Genomic DNA, 21,784 nt, shown 5'->3' with positions numbered 1-21,784 from the left:
CAGGTGCTTTGTGCTTCAGATCACGTGCAGGGCTGGCAGAGACATTTTTGTAATGAGACGTGCGACAGTGTGTACGATGCGGGCACATTCACTTTTGGGAAAGTAACCGTGCTTTCAGTTGTACCAGGTATGCAGAAAATCATGCTGAAAAACAGAGCTGCTTCCCTTTTGCCTTGTCCTTCATTTTTTTGGGGGGGAAGAAGTTTGGAAATGCAACTGGGCTATTCTCCAGGCATTCCTAGGACTTGGGTTCCCCACATGTCCCCGTGCCCTGGGCTCCTTGCATTTTTTTATGGCACCTAGTCTCCCTTAAACGCCTGGTTCTTTCCTTCCCTTGGCACTGTCAGAGTGGTTTCCTTGCCCCTTGGTGGGGATTTGCCTTTGTGATGGCAAAGCGAGCTGGGCTTTTTGTAATGGGAGGAAATGCTGTGTGTCTGGCTACAGCAAGCTGACCTTTGGCTCAGGAACCAGGCTGTCCGTCCAACCAAGTGAGTGTGGAGCTTTCCATAGGTGTTCCATATGGGACTCTTGCTACAGATGTTGTTCCATTTCCATCCTTTACCTTCACCTTTGTCAAGCTGAAATGTCTTCTCTCCCCGTGCGGGCTCTGAGAGTGTCCTGGGTGCAGTATTTAATGAGGTTTTGGGTGGATGGATTAAAGCTTATCTTGAGGTCTGCATGTCCTTGGGAAAGGGTGACCTGTGTGTTGCTGGGAAGGGTCTTTGCCAGCCATAAGAAGGGCTTCCTTGTTTTGGGGAGATGAGAGCTTTTGCGTAATGGCATTTGTTACTGTGAGTGCTGACTGGGAGAGGCTCACCTTTGGAGCTGGAACAAAGCTTTGTGTAAAGCCTGGTGAGTACTGTTACAGGTACTACTTATCCTTGCAGGGCGAGACTGAAGTAGCCCAGACAGTAATGTTGGAGTGTAAGTTTTGGTCAGGTTTTCTATGAGTGTTCACAAGCCTGTGCATTCTCTCTGGGTATTGCAGAGCTGTGAGGTGTTTCGGGAAGAAGAGATGGTAGGGCAGAAGTTTGTCCCTGGAACAGAGGAAAAGCTATTTACAAAGGCACGTCAGGGGCGGTTGCTTTGTGGCTGTGTACAGCCTTAGATGAGCAGGGGCCTGAGCCGAGTCCTGGGGTTTTGAGGCACGAGAAAGCCGTGTGAGCTGCCTGGGATTTTTGTTATGGGAGGAAATGCTGTGTGGCTCTGGCTCTGCATACGACAGACCAACCTTTGGCTCAGGGACCAGGCTGTCTGTCCAACCAAGTGAGTGCTCAGCTTTCCTGTTTCTCCTTTGTCAGATGTCCTTACATATCCAATGTTTCATCCCGTGGACATCCTTGTGGTATCCACATCTCTTTACAGAGGAGAAGGAGTGTGTAGGCACTATTTCATTTCTTGTTGCCAACATAAGCCATCAGAGGTGTCTCTGAGATAATTATTTTTGATGAAATCCCCACACAAGTGAGCAATCACCATTGAAAGATGCTCTTGTGCTTAGTAATTTTTTTCTATGTGGAGGACTTCTTCTATTGAGAGAAAGATGCTCTGAACATGGTGCTCTAGGCTGCTGATAGTCTGGGAGTGTGCAGAAGGAGTGGTGTGGTTTAGGGCAGATGGATAGGTTGACCATCTTGTTCATTGTGCTTGTGTATGGTTCATGGGGGATGCGTAATGGGATTTAGTTCTATTCCTTACCTTGGGTCTTTTAGCTATCTCAGGGTAGGTCCAGGCTGTGCTGATGCAACTGTTTCCTGCTAGTGATGCTAAATAGCTCTGGTATGTAGACTGTTGTTCTGAGTGTAACCAGAGAAAGAAAAGCTGTGGATTAATATGATAGTAGCTTTCAGCCTGGATATCTTGTGGGCAGTGAAAGTAGGAACCTTATGTGAGTGAGCAGATAGCTTGAAGTGAGAGGACTCCTGAAAAAGCCAAGCAAGTGAAATTGCACACCATCAATCCACACTGCAGAAAGCAGCTGGTTTCCACCTGAATCTGAGCATCCCACTTGCCCAGAGTGTAAGTAAAGAGTCTATGGTACAGCCTGAGTGGTTACAGCCTGAGTGGTGGCGGTGTCATCTGCTGGGATCTGAACCCTCTGAGTTTCTGTCAAGTGCTGTGCTATTGTGACAATACCCTCAAATTCACCTTTGGCTCAGGGATTAAAGTCACCATCTTGCCAAGTAGATGGGTTAACGCCTGTGTGTTGCAATCTCACTCCACAGTCATGTCCTGGGGGCTGTGCTCCAGGAGAGAAAAAGTAACTTGAGCCCTCAGGGAACACTGATTTTGTTGCTAAACTACAAAGTGGATGTTAAGAATGCTCTTTGTGTGTTTTTGTTTGTTTGTTTTTGTTTTGTTTTGTTTTTGCACAACAGCAAGCCCAAGAGCAAGCCATTTTGGCACTGTGACTGAAAACTCTTGGTGCCTGGGAATGGCTGATATTCTCCAAAGAGCTTCAGAGATTCATCCCGTTTCTGCCTTTCCCTCCTCTGTGTGTTCTTGCTCCCAATGCAAATCCCAGCTGCTGTCCAACGGCTTATCCTGCTTGTTGCAAAAGGAAAAAGGAAAAAGGAGGCGATCAGAGAGCACACTGAGCCTCTGTTTCTTGTTAGGGTGTGCAGTGCTGTGTGAACAGCAAAGCAGGAAAACCCCATTTTGGGCCAGGGACATAGTTGCATGTTCATCCAAGTAGGTATTCTCCTCTTGCTTTTCCACTTCATGCTCTCTCCTGTTACTGCATTCCCACTTTAGCCAATTTAAGACCAAAGAGATGAGTCAGAGCTGCATATGAGAGCCATGGAGGATTTGCTTCCTCCAGGGCCACTCTGTGAATGCTTGTGTGGGGAAGGTAATGTTTGGCAGGAAGGGTCATTTTAACTCTGAGACCTGGTGACTAGTGTAGCGTATTTAGGATAAGAGTAATCAGTAGTCAACATCTGTGGTACTGAGCTGGGCACTCAGCTGCATAGACAAACACGTCTGAGAATGCTGAAGGATTTGAATTGTCAAGGGCCCCCACTCCTCCACAAGGCTATAGGAGTCTATAAAGCACCAGAACAGAGCTGGTACCCAAGCTCTTAAGTGTGTGTCTGTCCTCAGTCTTCAGATGATTTTGCTGTTGTACTTTAGGCTTGAGTTTTTTTTTTTTTTTTTTTTTTTTTTCCTGGGATAGTCTTAGTACTGGTGTAGGACAGGGCTGAAGGCAGATGATGCAGCATGCTTAAGTCTCAGGGTGCAAGTAGGAACTTCTTAGAGGCAAACTAAATTTATCTGGAACCCAAGTAGTCAGGGACAGTTGGGCGTCTTTCCTCCCTCTCTCTGGATAAATCTTAGGACTTATGGAGGGGATGGTTGCATCTGTGTTAAGTGAGATTTTGACAGGCTATGTTGCACTGTGTGTATGGTACTGGAGGAAAGCCTCACTTTGGGACTGGAACAAGATTGTCAGTGCTACCTTGTAAGTACAGAATGCTGTCTTCTAGGGAAAACAATCATGAATGAGCCTGAAACAAAATGCAATACCAAATTCAGGGATAGGAATGCACATAGTTTCTGCATGGTATATAAAATTCTTTCTGTCACGGTATATAAAATGTATGATGGGGATTTCCACCTTTAAACTTGTCCTATAGCCTTCATATATTCAAACATCATCTGGTAAAAACAACGGCTGTATAAAAATTAGGTCTGGGTTGGTCTGTCCTTTTCATGCTGTGTTATTGTCCTGGTTTCAGTTAGGACAGAGTTAATTTTCCTCCTAGTAGCTGGCAGGGTGCTATGTTTTGGATTAGAATGAGAAGAGCGCTGATAACATGCTGATGTTTTAATTGTTGTAGAGCAGTGCTTACACCAAGCCAAGGACTTTTCAGCCTCTCTCTGTCCTGCTAGTGAGCAGGCTAGGGATGCAGCAGGAGCTGGGGGGGGACAGACCCAGGACAGCTGATCCAAACTGGCCAAAGGGGTATTCCATACCATCTGACGTCACGCTGAACAATATATAGGGGTGGCTAGCCGGGGTGGAGGGGGGGCCGGCTGCTCGGGGATAGGCTGGGCATCGGTCAACGGGTGGTGAGCAATTGCATTGTGCATCACTTATTTCGTACACATTATTACTATCAATACTATTATTATCATTATTGTTGTTGTTATTCCTTTCCCTGTCTTAATAAACTGTCTTTATCTCAACTCACAGACTTCACTTTCCCGTTTCTCTCCCCCATCCCGGAGAGGGAGGGGGAAGGGTGAGCGAACGGCTGTGTGGTGTTTGACTGCCAGCCGGGCTAAACCACAACAGTTATCAACATACTTTTAATTTCTGTTTTTGAGAGGATCTGCTACTAATCACACTGGAGAAAATTCAAGTGTCTCTTTTCTTTTGGGTAGGGGAAGGTGGTTAAAGAAAACAAAACATCTTAGTAAATAGATATAAACCTGTGATTTGACACCATATGTGTAACTGGAATGGTCAGAAGATAGTATACATTGGCAGTGAATTAGGCTTTAGTTTCATTTTATTCTGAATCGTATCCACACTGCTGTGTAACTCTTTAAATTGAGAAAAATCAAAAAGCCTACTTAAAAATAAGTCCAAATGAAGTTGACAAATTCCTGCCAAATTTTGTATGTGCTCATTGTAAATTTACAGATGCATAACTCCTAAAATACTTAAACATGGGGGGGAAGGATAAAAGGGAATAAGAAGATGTCTCCATATATCAACCTTCATGAAACCAAGAGCTGATTTGCTAAAATGTCTTAACTGTCTTGAAAACATGGGCAAAAAAAATTTACATGATATGCAGTAGCAAATTGGAAATTAGTGTTTATTTATTTATTTATTCTATTACATTAGGTCATTACCACAGCACTGCTCTCACCTAATATAATGGATTCCAGATGTGTTTGAAGCACTGTCTTACTTCTCTTACCTTCATTTGAAAATCCCAAGATGCAGAATATCCAACAGAGGAATAGCAGTTTGATTAGGCATTTAAATTCCCATAGCCCCATCTTTCCATGAAGGAAGTGCTGTATTTCATTTTAAATTTCCTGTGATTAGATCACATAACCTATATTTGTAGGCGTGAATGTGATGGTTGCAAGGATGGTTTTTGTTGGCTTGTTTTTCATTGTGTGAATACTGGCTATAGCATCATCTTTGGAAAAGGGACAAAGCTTCTTGTGAAACCAAGTAAGAAACACACTTATATGTATTTGCAGTTTTTATTGTCTATTTAGATTTGAATAGCAGAGTGGCTTTTAGCACCATGACTTGGTAATTAAAGGAATTGGTTAGTTGATGATAGTACTGATTTAAATTACTGTAGTCGTTCTTGCATTATCTGCCCATTTGATGTATCATAGAAAGATACAAACAAACAAACCATAGATGGAAACCTGGACTGATAAGAAGATGGTTTTCATCAGTTACTCTGACCCTAGACCACGGTCATGTTGTTGTTCACATCCCTTTTTGCCATTCCAGCAGACAAGGCTTTGTGTTGCAGCTATTGAACCACATCTAACAGTAAAGTCAACAGGCCTTTTTTCTTTAGTAGGGGTCTTAAACAGCTTAATTACTAATGGTCTATTAGCATGGCTCAACAAATTACCATACTTTACTGAATCTCTGTAACTATACTTGTACATGCTCTTAGCAAGCAACATGTGAGGTTTTTTTGCAGTTTAGTGTTCATAGGATCATAAAATCATGGAATTTGGGAGGGACTTCTGGAGGCCATCTAGTACAACCCCCTTGTTCAAAGCAGGGTCAACAAAAAGAAGTTTCTGTTGATGTAGACATCTCTGAGAATGGAGATTCTGTAACCTCTCTGTGAAATCTGTTCCAGTGTTTAACCATCCCCTCAATTATTTTTTTTCCTTAGGTTTAAGTGGAATTTCCCATATTTCAGTCTGTGCCAATTGCCTCTTGCCCTGTTACTAGGCACCCCTGAGGAGAGTCTGGTTCTGTTTTCTTTACTTCTTCCTATTTGGCATTCATACCCATTTAAGACCTCCCCCTCCTAGCTCTGTCTTTTCCAGTCTAAACAATCCCAGCTCTCTCTCTGTCTCTTTGTATGTCAGACGTTTCAATCCCTTAATCATCTTTGTGGCCCTTCACTGGACTTGCTCTAGAAAGTCTGCATCTTTCTTGTACTGGGGATCCCTGTCAATCACATTGGTGTTGTATTAGATAACCTCAAGAGGTCCCTTCTAACCTAAGTGATTCTGTGACTCTCTGGGCTGAGGCAAATTCTCATAGTTCTCCTGCAAAAAAAGCCTTTTCAAAATGCCCACAGTATTAATCATATCAAAGGGGGAGGAAAAAGAAAGAAAATTCTGTGCAGTGTTTTTTTCTGATCTTCATGATGCATATCTGAAACCTTAGATGGGAATCAAGCAAGACTGGAATTTGTGAAAAATAATGTGTATGAATGCATTTTTTTTCTAGGCAGAGAAACAGTGAACATTGGCTCCAAATTCACAATTGCAAGTAGACAAGACTGTTTGTTTTTTGTTGTTGTTGTTTTTTTTTAAATGAAATGAGATGCTAAACTAAGGGCATTTTTTTTCCTTTTGAATTTAGAATAATCTGTAGGAGAAGATGAAAAATATGGAAGATCTGCTGTTGTGCTAGTGAATGTGTCATTGAGGGCAAACAGATATGCGGTTGTCTTCTCCACTTACCTTGATAGTTGGACTGTTACCTTCACACACTAAGTCACTGCTCATATATCTTGGTGTTTGTGCTAGAACTGGATAAATATGTGACCTCTTGATCTAGTGGTCAATGATGCATTATTCCATTGCAACCAAAATGTGAGGGTTTTGTGTCATTTAGGTATTACCTATATTAAGTCTCAGCAAGAATGGCCTGAAGAAGCCATAATGCTCTCTATTATCTTGTCTGTCTACTGGTTGTATAGTATTATTTAATCAATGGTCTGACTGAGTTGAAATGCCTGGATGGCAGGTATATCCTGCCAGGCTCTCTCATTTTTTCCTTTTCACCGTTGGATACCCTGAGCTCTTGATAAAGACATATTGATGTTGGAGGGTTTTGTCCTACAGGTAACATGATTCCATTATTATTATGTAGGATAAATCTTCAAATAAACCAAAGTAAACCGACTTTTATTTTTCATTCTATACTCACTAACAGATGTTTTTGTGTATTCCCCAGCTTAGATTTTGGTTGTATCTCTGTAGGCTGGAAGAGAACAACAAAACTCCACTGCCTCTATCCTCATGCAAAGACCAGCAATGTTGTCTCACCTTGCTGGTCAACTGTTGAGAATCCGTTAATAGGTTGCTTAGTGCCACTGTAACATCAAAGCTCAAATTTCCCTCTCCAAAATATGGAATTTAGAAACATTCATGCAGCGAAGTTTTGAATCTCTTTCTCTTTCTTTCTAACACCCCCTGCCCCCCCCTCCAAAAAAAAAAAAAAAAGAAAAAAAGCATGTGTATGTCAAACTACAGTTCTCAATCTGTTGAAAGGTGATAGTGGTGCTATTTAAAAACTCCAGTATATTCTTTCCAGCATCAATAGAAAAGTGTGAAACTATATCCCAGCCGACATTTAGTTGAAACTAAATTCTTTATGACTTTCTGTAAATGACAACCAAACAATGAAACATAATAGATAACTTAATCATTGAAATTCTGTTTTTCCTCAAAATATTAGTGTTAATAACTATTCATATATACTTAAGAAAGTAAGAGACAAAATGGTCTTTAACTTGTAGATTGAGAAGGAAACAAAGAATTTGGCTTGGAAATTATGTTTTTCTGTTGTTATTTTCTTTCTGTGTATGCTTGTGTGGGAAGCTTCATATCACTATATGAATACTGGGTCAGGAAATAACTTCATCTTTGGTAAAGGTATAAAACTGTCATTAAAGCAGTAAGTATTTGGACCATTGCATGGGAAAATGATAACAATGGAAGTCCAGTTGTCTCAGCGCTTGTTAATAGCTAGATAATCATCATGCTGTAATGAACACACACAATGTTCTTCAGCAATAAAAGATGATGAGGAAGGAAAGAAGGATGGGTGGGAAGACCTGGATACTGAGAAACCGTATACAATGACTCATAGCAGGCATTATATTTCGGATATAACAAAGGAATCTACATACAGTGTTCCTTGCTAACTAAGGAGTAGATACTCCAGTCTCTGACACCTGAGGTGACTGTATTCATAGCTAATTATTCCCATGTATGTGAACATAGGGAAACGTATTTGGCAAAAAGAGACTGGAGAAGATCTGTGGAAATGTGTCTAGGTGTTGATAGCTTTTCTCAGAGCTAGAGACATCGCTGAAAAGATTATCCCATGCCTCCTCCATGTTGCTTGCCCTTCAACACCCACCTAGCTGAATGAAACGACCCATTTTGTAAGGACCTGTCACACAGTGCTGATTCTGGAGGATGGGAAAAATACACATGGGGGAGTGGAACAAAACTTCTCGTTGCACCAGGTGAGCTGTCTGATCACTGAGTCAAGAGGGACTCAAAACAGGGGATACTATAATATAACTTCAAAATAATGGTACAGCGGCTCTGTAGAGAAATTTGGGATGTTATACTATTCACTGGAAAGAAGTGGGAGACTTTCTATTTAATCACTGTGCACTAGAAATGCATCTATTCTGGGGAAAGAAAGCAAGTTGAAAATGAAAAAACAAACAAAAAAAAACCAAGTGAAATACAAGAACAGAGGTGTGAAAAAATATAATGGCCTTTGCTGAGTGGTGCAGGTTTGGGTTTGTCAGGGATGGAGGTGGAAGGGTAATTGCCTTGTGGATCTTCCTTTTGGTGTTAATGAGACTACAGTGTGAGGAGGAAGAAGAATGAGTAATGGGCACAGGACTAAGAAAGAATGCATGCCAAGTGTGTGGGGTGAGAAATTAAAGGAATATAAGGATAAGTGCTCATAATCTGTGTTCCATTCCTGTTTCTTGAGAAACCAGGACAGGGATGGATACAAAACTGTAAATGGGCAGAGTTATTATTCATTGTGTAGGAATATATCTTTCTTGGAGTTAGCAGAAGATACGACGTGAAGCAAACATGATAGTCTGTGACATATAGGAGAAGAATCTGGTCCAAGATAGTGATACTATTTTCATGGCACTTATATCCTTACGATATATGAACCTGGAAGAAAAACTGAGTCTCATAGTCTATCGAAGCAATCAGGGCAGAGGAAAATTATTTACGTGGACTGGGGTTGATAGGAGTGTACAAAGATTTTTGCTATGGCAAACAACACAGTGTGTCTCTGAATACCTACAAGCTAACCTTTGGAGATGGAACCAGGCTCATGGTAAAACCAAGTAAGATTTCTGAGTTGTTTAGTGGTCCACCTGAAAAAAAGTAAATGTTCACTAAAAGAGTAATGAAATGCAGTTCAGATGCATGTTGTTGCCCAAAAGTAATGACAATGAACTCATAGTTACTATAGTATCTACTGGATATTCTAGGACAGTAGAGATGGTCCTCAGTGCAATTATTAATAATTATGATAGCTGCTTGAATTTGGAGACATACTACACAATATTAAGGAATGAAATTTTAAATAAATAAATAAATAAATCTTTCCTCCTTTGAATATTGTGTATGCATATATTCATAACTAACAAACTTGTCTGAGCATTTTAATCAGAAAACTCAAGGTGGTTTTCTTTTTTTTTTTTCATTAGTAATTAAATCTCAAGCAAATTTTCAAGTACTGTAGATTTTTCAGAACTTTTTACTTAAAAAAAAAACTATTTAAGAAAAGAAAAATACTTCTGGAGGAAGACTGTCAAAACTTTTTTTTTGCTCCTTCTCCATTGGAAAAGAGTGAAAAGAATTAAAAATAGTTCACCTGTGTCCCAGATATTATCTCTGCTTTCTCAGAAGTTAAATCTCATTTTCTACTTGGGATGGAGAGCAAACTTAATTATGGTCTAGGTTTTGCAGGAAGAATGAGATAGTGGTGTCACTGATGGTTGGATTTTGTTCAGATATTAAGTAATGAATTAATTATGATCTCATTCTCAATTTAATTTGCAAGCTCCTTAGCAACGGGAATCTCCTGTGGATTGTATTCTTTAAGGAGGGATTCTGGGCTTGACATTAACCAGTGAGTGAGGTTATGATGCATTTTGATCCAATATCCATTTTTATGTGAATGCATTTTTCCAGTTATATAAAACCTGGTATACAGAGCTTTCACCATGCTTAGCCAATTTTTGTCAGATATAACTAGCTAATCCTACAAACTGGGAGCATGCATTTGGACAGTGAGAGTTAAATTACCCAAGTTTGGCTCCAGCTGCTTTCTTGTTGTGATATTCCCTTCCCCACTTCCTACTCCCCTCCACCCTCTTTTTTTTTTAAGCTCAGGTGAAAACTTCCATGAATTCAAGTTCTGATATTTAATGTTTCTGCATTTTTTTTCAACTTTTCTCACAATCGTCATATTATCCAGGTTCTTCTGCTATCTTGGGCAATTCGGGTTGTCTGTGGTTCTTAAAATTGGCAAATTGACTGTATATTGCACTTACAGAGTGCTTGTTTGTGTGTGTAAATGTATCCATATCACTGTTCAACTTAGCTGCTGTGGTATACTTAGTTCTGGAGAGAAGGGAGGGGAGATTTCAGTGGTGTGCTGAATTACTGTATAGACTTTAGGGCAAGATACAAGCCCATGTTTGGTAGTGGCACCCCCCTCAGTGTGGAACCCAGACAATATTAATTAATACAATGTGATGCACAACCTGTAAAGGAGGATGGAAATTGCAAGGGAACAGAGCAGAAAGGTAACTGGCTGGACTCAACAGCAGCAGTCAGAAGGCTTCTAAACACGGTCTGGAGGTTGTGTATGTACGCACTGATTGATAGAAGTTGCTAGTGTGTAGAGACAGAGGAAAGAATAAGCAGGTGACAAATTAGGTTGTGCGTGATAGCTAGGCTAGTGAATGTGAAGAATAAATAGTCAGTTAGAGGAATGTGTTTATTTTACTACATGTGCTGAGGAAGTGGCAGTAACTTGCATTAGTTAGATTATTTCAGTAAGCATCTTGCATTGCCATGTGTACAACTGTTAATCCAGCATATGTGCATACTAATGCATCATTTTGCAAAGCATAATGTCACAGTGTAATAATGGGTTATGACAAAGTTGTATTTGGAGCTGGAATGAAACTTACCATTTTTCTAGGTATGTCTGAATTCTCAGACGTGATTTCTCTTGAAAGTACTCTAGTCCCTTCAAAAGTTACTTTGCTTGTTTAGTTGCTTCCCAATATAGTAGAAATAGGACTATATGTCCTATTTATACTGGTGTAAAAGCAAGAGAACTTGGTTTCCCACATCTTTCTCTCCCAGCTTTTTAAGTCAGGTGTTTTCATGTATCTTAAAGAGCCTCTATAAACGTGTCATACAACATATTTTTAAGGGCTGTGTCAGGGCGTTAATATCGTTTAAGATAGAATTGCATTTTGGATCATTGACCGAGCTTCTGCTTTCTCCAAGTAGATTTAATCTCCCAAACATATGTTACATGGGCCTTTTTGTCCATAACCCTTCCCCTGACCTATTTCACTGTTTTTTTTTGTTTGTTTGTTTGTTTTGGAAATGTTTGAAGATCATTTAGGATCATTTAAAGTCAAAATAGTTTCTTTTGACTCTGGAAAAGTAGTGTTTCCATTTCTTAAAATGGTGGTGATTTTTAAGATAATTTCAAAGAGTTTTTTTTTCTGAAAGTTAAAATGCACAACAATATAAAAAAGCAATTCATTATGAAAAGCTCTGCAGGAATTTCTTATATTTCAGATGACCCTCCTGACCCTGTTTAAAAATTTTTGAGAAAATGTAAGAGTCTCCAGTTAATATGGAGCTATTAGCAAGTTAAAATAGTGATATATTAGGGCTCTGCCAGAGATCCTGAACTGACATATCCCCAAATTGACTGTTATGGCAATGTCTATATTCAACTGCTCCAGATCTAGCCCTCTTCACAATGTAAAACCCAAGAATTTCCTGAAATCATACTGAAAGCTCAGTGATCAATGGTAGAACAGTTTCCCTGCCACAAAGAAATTACATACTAAAAAGCATGATTTCTGCTTAAAATCTAAATGGCAAATTTGCTCTGGAAACACTCTTGATTAATCCAGATGGCAAATCCAGGAGAATGTGATGACGGAGTTTATACTACGCTATCAGTCACTAGGTGAGCTGTGAAGTAAAAGTATTTATTTTTGAGAGATGAGTCTGGTGACAGTGAGACAAAGTAATTGAGGAATGAGGTGAAGAACAGATTTGTGATGCATGTGGCTTTCTGGAAGCAACTGGATAAATATGATATAGGGGAATATTAAAGAAGAGGAGTTTGAGAGTTTGAAAGATGCAAGATACATGATAATAGTGCTTCGTAAAGGGAATGTGAAAAGAAGGTCAGATGGAAGTAAAGTCCTAGATAGGTGGTTCTGTCTAACTATACCAATAAATGGGATTTCCTTTGGTGAAATATTTCATGGATGAAGGTTCCATTCAATACCACTCTGGATATTGTAGAGGCCTGTGCCATTGTGTAACTACGGAAGTGATTACAAACTTACATTCGGATCTGGGACAAGACTTCTGGTTTTGCCAGGTACATTCATCCTGATTTTTTTGCCTAATGTGCAAACTAGTTGTTGTTACACATTAAGATCTGGGAAATGGCAGCTCTCAAATGTATAGTAGCCAGAGGTTTCACCCTAACTGGCTGAAGTTATTCCAAGGCAGCTGTCCAAGAATTATTCTTTGTGCTTACAATGATCTTCAGTCAATTGCATTCCTATAATAAGCTAAGACAAAGACCAGTTTTGGTCTTCTGTCAAGTCACATGCATTTCTTCTATTTTAAGGGTAAATCCATGTAACTTCCATTGGCTTCAAGCAAAGTCGTGGATGATGTGTCTGATGAACAAGCACTGAAATACAAGAATGGCTATAATACTTAGAAAATACCTACTTATTGTGACTATCACCATTTTATCTGGTCTTTACTTGTCGCAGAATCCCATCAAGGAACAATATACTCATAACTTTTTTAAATATTAGTGTTGGAATGGGAACTGAGCTGTCTTTTAGCTTGTAAGTGTGATGTAAAGATATGGTATTATCCACACATTCTGCAAGTGGATTCTGTACATGACTGGGACTTGAATCCAGATTTATCAAGTTGTAACAGCTACAAGTCCGTACTTAATCCTTACTTCTGCTACTACTTATCTGACTAAGTGAGGGTGTATGAATCCTGATCTGATAAGATTTAGAAGGCTCAGATACCTTTGCAACTCCCTGTGAGGTTCTAAGATCTGGATAGGATCTCAGTGTGCTGTTAATTCCAGGGAGGAGATAACTGTAAGTACGGTCAAAGGATTTCTCGTAAAGGTTTCCTGGATAAATAAAGGATAATTCTTGTGAATTATGGGGGTGAAGAAGGATACAAGCTGACATTAGGAAAGGAACCTTGGTGATGATCAAGCCAAGTGGGTAATAAACAGTGAAATGTTAAGGAGAAAAGTTGGACTGACAGGAGATGGTCCTAATTACATGGCACACTGAATAGGGATTTTAGGTGATATTACTGATGGAAAAAAAGCATATTATTCTACTATTGCCCAGCAAAGTGCAATACACAATTGTAACCAATGAATGAGCAATTTTTCACTTTATCCCTCTGTTCCTGATTATTTTCTTTTAGATTTCTTTGGTACTTTTACAGTGACTTAAATCAATGTGCTTAGCCACTGCTCCCTCAAGTTATTCCCTGCTCTAGAATGGCTGTATGATCTGATTGGCAGTATGAGTTGGGAAAATCTGTCTACATTTTTGTAGTGATTGGCATCAGTGTGCCAATCAGGGATATGTGAAACTGGCATTTGGAGCTGGCACACAACTTCTTATTACCCCAAGTAAGTTTGAGCTTTCTGTATCATATTAACACTGGGATTGGTAATTACTTGTAGGGTAGATGGACTAGGGATTACATGGAAGCACGTTCCCAAATTCTTTTAGACTTCCCCTGTCAAAAATCAGTTGGAATAGAGGTGCTGCCTTGGAATCCAAGGAATGCTTGGGTATGGTGTGGCAGTGAACTGCTGCATACCAGCTAGAGAAGACTGTCATGTTTTCTATGGTTTTCTGTTGCTAAAGAGTTTACACAAGCTTAGTAGTCACAGCATAGTGCAGTCATGCATAGAGAGCTGCAACGCAGTTCACATGCTGCCAAATGCTGCATAACAAGTTTAACACGTTTACAGACTTTCTGGCTACTAAAGATTTCAGACTTGATTTGTGCATCTTTAAAATAATAATTATATGATGTCTGGGGGTTATTCTGATAAGTGGCCTAAAAATTAGATTTTCTAACTCCTAGCCTATGTCAATATTTTTTAGTTTTAAAATGCAAAAGTGAAGTCCCCTTCCATATTCATATAAACTGATACTATAGTGTGAACAGTTAGTTATTAGAAAAGGGACTGAACTTCTTGTGATGCTTTGTAAGTCTTTGTCCTTTCCTCAGTAACATTTCAAAATGCTTTAGAAACCTGAGAATACATAATGAAGTTTCATCTAACTTTGTGCGTCATCTTCTAGTGGACAGCTTTCCCACATATTTTGGATGAGGAGCCATTGAAATATGCACCTGGTAGGCAAGAATTTATTGCAAAGGTTTATTATTGAGTGGAAAACTGAAAGATACAGTATGTTTGTCTTTAGAAGAGGGACTAGATTACAAGTCAGCTCAGGTGAGTAACATCTGGAGAAGGGCAGGCTATGAAGATGGAAGCAGTGACTACCAGTTTGTGTTTCTAAATAGATCTATTATGGAAAGATATTATGGAGTCATTATGGAGAATGAACATAGCCTCTAGATGAGGAGGGAAGGGACTAGAGTAGGCTGAAAGAAAATGAAACCAGGATTATTTCTCAGCATGCTAGCCAAGACAGAGTAGGAGCCTGGGAATACTGCAGATGAGAGCATCATCAATTTCTTAGGCTAGTGTCATCGGCATATCATTGACCTTAACTTTGGAGTCTTGTAAGACAGTTTGAAGGTTTATGCAGTAAATATAAAAAGGAAAATATTATCCTGACAGGGCTAACATTGTTACACAGACACCAGTCTGCATTTTTTCCTTAGATTGAACGGAAAAATTCAGACACCTCTGGTTTCATGTTGAAATCATAGTTTCACACTGCATCAGGAGGAAATTTCCCAGGTGATTTAGACTATGTTATTTTAATGATTTGAACTCACTGTCTGGGATACCAGAGCTAGGAGAGTAATTTTTGGAAATGGCACAAAGCTATCTGTGATCCGAAGTAAGTTATCTGATTAAAGGTACACATTAAATAGAGTGATTAGGGAAGGTTATTATTTTGGTGTGAAATACACATCTATATGTGAGGCAATTCCACAAATATAAGACTGAAAATTCTTCTGACTCTCTGGTAACAACATAAAAATGATCTTCTACTTGTGTTTAGAGAGGGATATTCTTTTGGATACTTTTTTCTTACTTACTAAACAAATCGTTTTTTTTTTTTTTTTTTTTGCTGATACTACATGTATAGTTATTCTCTAATTCAATAATGTACTTGTTTGGAGTTGACATTATTTGATTGTTCTTCCAGAAACTACATCTCTGGCATATAAAATTGAAAACAGTTTCCAACAGTTAAAATTCATGCTGGCTTTGAAAGAAAAGGCCTGAAAAGTATATCGTGAAAATGACAGAGGCTCTCAGAAAGTTAATGAGCAGCCTCTTCAAGTCTTCTTGTTTTCAAAGACAATTATTACACAGATGGGCTAAGCCATTACATTCACCTATGAGCTTTAAATGATCAAAGACACTCTCTCTAACTAATTCCAGTCTGATCAGCAATTGAGAGAGTCTGCAAGGGAATGGCTAATTAGATAATTCTCTATATACAGTAGTGTGTTAAACCAGTTCATGACTTCTAATGCATCCTGTTTGAAAAAAAGAGGCATAGGTCTTCATCTGATGTTGGAACAGGCTTCTACTGCTCTCTCCCTGAAATCTCCTGATTTCTGGATTTGGCTTTCTGAGTAGACTGGGTGGGAATAGCACTCAAATAGCTCCTGTTCTTCCACCCAGAAGATATCCTTCAGAAAGGATGAAATTAGGCAGGGTGGACAGCTCAGAACATCATAATTTACTTCTCAATATTTTCTGCAAATAAAGGTAATAGACATCAATGCAGCGTTTCCAACACATCCACCAACTCATTAAGACAATAACATGAAACATATATCACACTGCTGTGGTTAAAATAGCTTATATTTACCAAGACTGCTATCTGCAGACTTTCATAATGTTGAGCAAATATGCAAAGGAACGTATTGGGAAAAAGCCTCCAGTTACGGAACAAAGTGAGCAACCTCTCTGAGCAAGAATGAGAAATGAGCATTTTGCAAAGCAGGTAATGAAGCTGCCAGCAGAAACAGATGTGTTTTTCATAATCTGCTCAAGATAAAAGCATAACACAGATAGTGAGAAAAAAAACCACTAATTTGGAGAGTGGTGCATAAGTAGCTCTTCAGAAAGCAGAGCACTCATTATGAGAGAGAACATCTATCAGTTCCTCTTTTCTTTTGTATCCCTGTACTCCATGGTAATGATATATCCCGGTTCATCTGTATTATTATTATTATTATTATTATTATTTAAACAGGAGTCTACCATACAGCTTTTTATCTGACTCTATCACTGAAATCTATTTTCAAAAGAATAGCTGTATTGTATGGGGAGTATTGGGGCAGGTGAGTTGAGCTGGGGGAGTCAGGATATACACTAGACCATATTCTGCACTGCTGGGAAAGAGAGAGTCTCATTGGGTTTTTCAAAGCCTGGACAAAGCTAGAATAGATGAACTGCAATTCAGGAGAAGACTCAGAGAAAAATACCACTGGGCTTTGTGGATAAGGTTTTTCTGAGGTGATATTAATAAAGTATGGACATTTCTTTAAGGTGCTGCCAGCTGGCAGTTGAACAGATCAGAACAGTTTCTCTCAATGGTGGAACAAGGGCCTGTGCTTGGATAAGATTTTGAGGTGGTTTCTAAAAGCCAAGATTTTAGTCTAGATTTTCCCAGAGGGAAGAAATTAAAACAACTTCATCTGGGACTAATCTATCTTTGCTATTTCTACAATACTTAACAGTGTGGTGTGAGAGCAGGGACTACGCAAATGTTAATCTAAGCTCTGAACCTTATCCAATAACCCTTTCTCAGTTTACAGACGTAAAATGAAGCTCAGGTTCAAACTTGCGATCATAGAGTCCAACAGAAAATGCATTCAGAGGGCTACTGAGAGCCCCATATTTACATGTTGGCTACAGTATCTCTTTAATGGTGTTTTACTTGTTCATCATTAGAGTACTGCAATACTATTAACATTTTATTATTATGATCACTCCTCCCCAGACACATAACTTCTCATAGCAGTGAAGCAAGAAGAGAGAGAGTGCTCTCTGCCTGTTCCCAGAACACATCCCCCAATGCATTCAGGTCAAGATCCTAAAGGAATCCCAGGCTGCAGAGTAGAGTTGAACAAGCTGTTACAGAGAGGAATGCCTAGGTTAGATATCAACATCTAGGCTGTGGGTGGCCACATGAGTATCATTTGAGATGCTCTAAAGATCCTGTCTAACCCCCCATCCGTGGCTCCCAGACAACATAAGTCTCATGTAGATCCTGCGTTATCTACCGTGGATGCCTTCATTTTCTAAAGGTGTCCTAGCGCAAGGTCCTTATGATCAATCTCCCACTGGAATCATGTAGTGACCACCATACTTAATGTGTCTGTACATCAAGATTCAAGGAACTACGTGTAATCTCACATAATGTCTCTTCTATTCTCCACTTTCAGATGTTGTTCCATCTCCTTCGGTCTACAGGCTGACCACTAAAGATGATGAGGATTTGGAAATGTGCCTTATCACAGATTACGCCCCTGAAAACCTTAATGTTAAATCAAACTCAGCTAATAGTAGGACTGAAGCTGTTGTGGAGGTGGCAACATCCGAGAATAAACAGGAAGCAAGCTACCTGACAACCTACTGGGCCAAGAAGGATAAGATGGAGTGCGATGCAGAGCACGAGAGATTTGGAAAATTAGAAGGAAAGGATCCTGAAAGTGGTAATGTCACTGTTGCATGTGCATTCAGGGTTAGAGGTAATCTGGTCTCTCTCTCTCTCCAGTATGAACAGGACTTGTTCACATCTCCCAGCCCTGCAAGCAGTACTGAACTATGCTCCCATGCTCTAGAGGAATGTTGTCTTGTTGCATCTGTTTTCTTTTGCCTTCTTTGTAGAAACACGATTAAATTTCAGTAGCCTGGTACAGTCACAACAGAGAGATTTCAAAATCATGCCATGGGGGATATAAAGCTTGAAATTCTTTTGTCTGATGGGACACTAAACTTTAATTAGATCATATTAAATGCTAATCCTGAAAATAGCAGACATGAGTATTTATGGGATGGTTTAAAGGCTAGAAACCATAATTCATTTCTTCTAAGTAGAGACATCTTTATGAACTTCTGAAGTCAATTCCTGTTATTAATTAAATATATTGTTACTATTTGCAGGTGCCTCCACTGTCTGTGTTACAGGGATGTCACCACACTTCAGGACAGGTATGAACACAGCATTTTAGGAGTAAAATTTAATTAAAGGAACTGTCTTCCTTTTTTTTTTTTTTTTTTTTGCTAATGTTCCCTATTTTCAGAATTCCTGTTGGAGCAAAAACCACACACCGGGAATTTTCTAAAGGGCCACACAGGATTTAAATATCAAGGCTGGAAGTCATTGGGTTGATGTAGACTTCCAGATCTGAATTGGTAATTTCAAGTGACCACTGTAGCTGGTACCTACATGATCTTGCAAGGTGTTGCCAAACAGACACTGCTCACCCTGTAATGGTTTAAGGCACAGATACATCAGCTTCACTGAATGTCTGCTGCATTTCAGACTTCAAAAGAGCTGTTTGTATTTTTGGGTGTGCAAACACCTAATGAGCCAAAAGATAAGCAAGTGGTTTCTGCAGTATGCGTGCACTGAGCAGGCTCTGCTTCAGCTTGTGGCTATGGGAGTATGCTAGGCTGCACTGGAGCCCAAGCAATTGCTGTTTGTGCTAGTTCAAAGGACCTGAGCCTGCCTCTGCTCTGCTCTAGCCTTGTTTGCAGAATAGCTGTACTTTTGCAAATATGCAGCCTTGCTGAAAGAAGGGGAGAGAAAAAACAAAACAAAATGAGAAAAAAAAAACCCAACCACCAAAAAACAGTTAGCCAAATGTTTCCAAAACACTACTTAAGAAAAACACTCATCAGTAAACTTGGCTGATTTGACCAGTTGTTTCAGAGAGGTTTTCAAATGACTTTTTGATGATTGCTCCTTGCTTTCCCAATATCGATCAATATATTTTCTGATGAAAATGACTTTGTAACTAAGAATAATAGAACATTCAGATAGACTCTTTTTTCTATGGATAAAATTTAACTTGTTTTCCCACTGCCTCTCTTAGAAAATTGGGAGAGAGGAAGGAGGGATTCTTCCTGCATCTGTGGTTCATAATACGCTGTTATTTAACAACTAGATGGTTGGCAGTCTTCCTTACTGCAGAATTAAGTGTTTGCTGAATGAAAGCCTGCCCTTGAAACAGTCTGTCAGTGAGGTAGTCCTGCTCACTGTCTCATTAGGTATCCTATAAGCTAACTCAATCATGCAAAGTAGAACAGCTTCATTAAGAAGTATTTTCATGTCTGTCTGGAAGTCAGGATGTCCCAGTGCTCTTGTGACTCTCATTCCTGGTTTTACAGATGAAAACCTGAACATGCTGTCTTTCACACAGCTGGGCCTGAAAATAATTTTAATGAAAGCAGTAATTTTTAATGTGGTGATGACAATCCTTATGTGGAAGAAAAAAGTGAGTATGCAAAGGGGGTGGTAAGACCTCTGACAGAAAATACCTGTATCAGTTCATTAGCTATGAATGTTCACTCTATATTTTACACACTCTGTCCATACACCTTTTATCTATCACCAGTAAAATCCCTCCAATTCTTTGCAAGTCATTACTTGGCCCTATCATTGTTTTCCCTGCTACATGAATCTATTTACCCTTCCTTATCCACATGCAAATTTAACTTTTGTCTTCTCTCTAGACATCTCTCTCTCCTATTCCTACAACCTTTTCTTCCCTTGTCTGCACTCATCCATCAGAGTCATCACCTGACCATTCTCCAGCAGTGAAAGTTTGATGGTCATTGACTTTAAGACCTAATATGTTGCTTCAGGTCTACAATTATGGAGTTGTGACTGTACCCCAAATTTAATATACCTTTATTTTTGTTACAGGAATGAAAGTAACCGGTGAAGACCTAAGTACCAAAAAAATCTGCTGAGAATCTTTACAGGAGCATCGGGTGCAAGAGGGAACACAGGCCAGGCGTTCCTGTTGCAACAGATATCACATCGTGTTTTCTGTACATCAAACCAGTCATTATAGTCTAAATTGCTTTATTTGCATTTTTAAAAAGCTACTCAGAGATATGCTTACAGTTCTCGGCATTGTGCTCTCCCACAGATCTGATTCATTTAGCATGACAATGACTTTTTTTATTTTTTTTGTTTTTGGCTGAAGAACAGATTGCTTCTCAGAGTATTCATTTGCAACTGAAATGGCAAAGAGAGTCTTAATCAGGGTGCTATGCACCATGTCTTTCTGTCTTTTGCTGTCTGAGCAAGGTGTATTCCTCCCTCTACCCTCACCCCATCCCCCCCAAAAAAGAAAAAAAAAAGCTGCTAGATCTCCCAGAAGTCCTTAAGTTAGTGAAATTCTTGCTTCTCTATCACAGAAGAATGCTTTTTGCCATTTTTCAAAGTCTACCTGTCATTTCTTTAGGCTTTTGGCTGCTATTAAATAATCATTACCAATAATAAGAAACTTGTTTGTCTTTTGTATCTCTTGTTGGAGGAACTTGTTTTGCCCTTCAGATGAGTTTTAGGATCAGAGATGGCCTTTGGGGTGAAGGAGGGAAGGGGTGCCAGGAAGAGCAGAACACAGCTTGGTCCCCAGGAACTGTTTGCAATAATGGGCTTGATCCACTCCAGGGAAGCGTCTACAACCTCCTTTTTCAGGACATCCACTTCCCTGCTGTTTGGGGGAGAACATCGTGGCTGGCTTAGAGAGAGGAACAGAAGCGTGCACATCCCCTCCAAACCTAGGCACTGTGCTATGTGAAGACAGTGGTGAAATACAGCTTGCCAACAGTAAGAGGACTAGAAAGTGGTACAGGTTCCTGAAGGCAGTTGTCTACTCCTACGGGAAGCATAGCAGTCTGTAATATCCTGCCCCTAAATGTCTCCTCTTCTCAAGTTTCATGGGAGAACAAGGTACCTGCTTTGCATTAATGACATTACTGACATTGACTGGTCTGAGTCTCCAAATTCAGGCTCTCACAGTCAGGACTGGAAAGGAAATGTTCTCCTTTTGTGACAATGGTCTCTCCATCTTCTGAAACAGTATAGATTCCTCTGGAGGAAGAGACAAGAAAGGTGCTTGGAGGGAAACATAACCTCCCTGCAAATCTTGAGCCTTGCTTATACCTCACATTGGTGCCCAAACTAAGTGGTAAGGAAAAGCCTTGCTATGCTGGGTGGCATGATTCTCTCTCACAGGATGTTTCTCACCCCGGTGGATTCACAGC

The 21,784-nt window shown here is 39.7% G+C and overlaps 1 gene segment (V, D, J or C); it reads left to right on the top strand.

Moving 5' to 3' along the window:
* The first annotated feature begins 922 nt into the window (after positions 1 to 922).
* LOC121059497 lies at positions 923 to 21,017 on the top strand. The segment is given in 5 exon segments: positions 923 to 1,266; positions 17,944 to 18,213; positions 18,665 to 18,712; positions 19,895 to 20,001; positions 20,433 to 21,017. Coding segments are annotated over 5 exon segments (504 nt in total).
* Positions 21,018 to 21,784: the final 767 nt, after the last annotated feature.

The sequence above is a fragment of the Cygnus olor genome, chromosome 25, assembly GCF_009769625.2.
Source record: "Cygnus olor isolate bCygOlo1 chromosome 25, bCygOlo1.pri.v2, whole genome shotgun sequence".
NCBI lineage: Eukaryota > Metazoa > Chordata > Aves > Anseriformes > Anatidae > Cygnus > Cygnus olor.
Note: the sequence above shows the minus strand (reverse complement) of the source record. Positions and strands in the feature narration are given on the sequence as shown.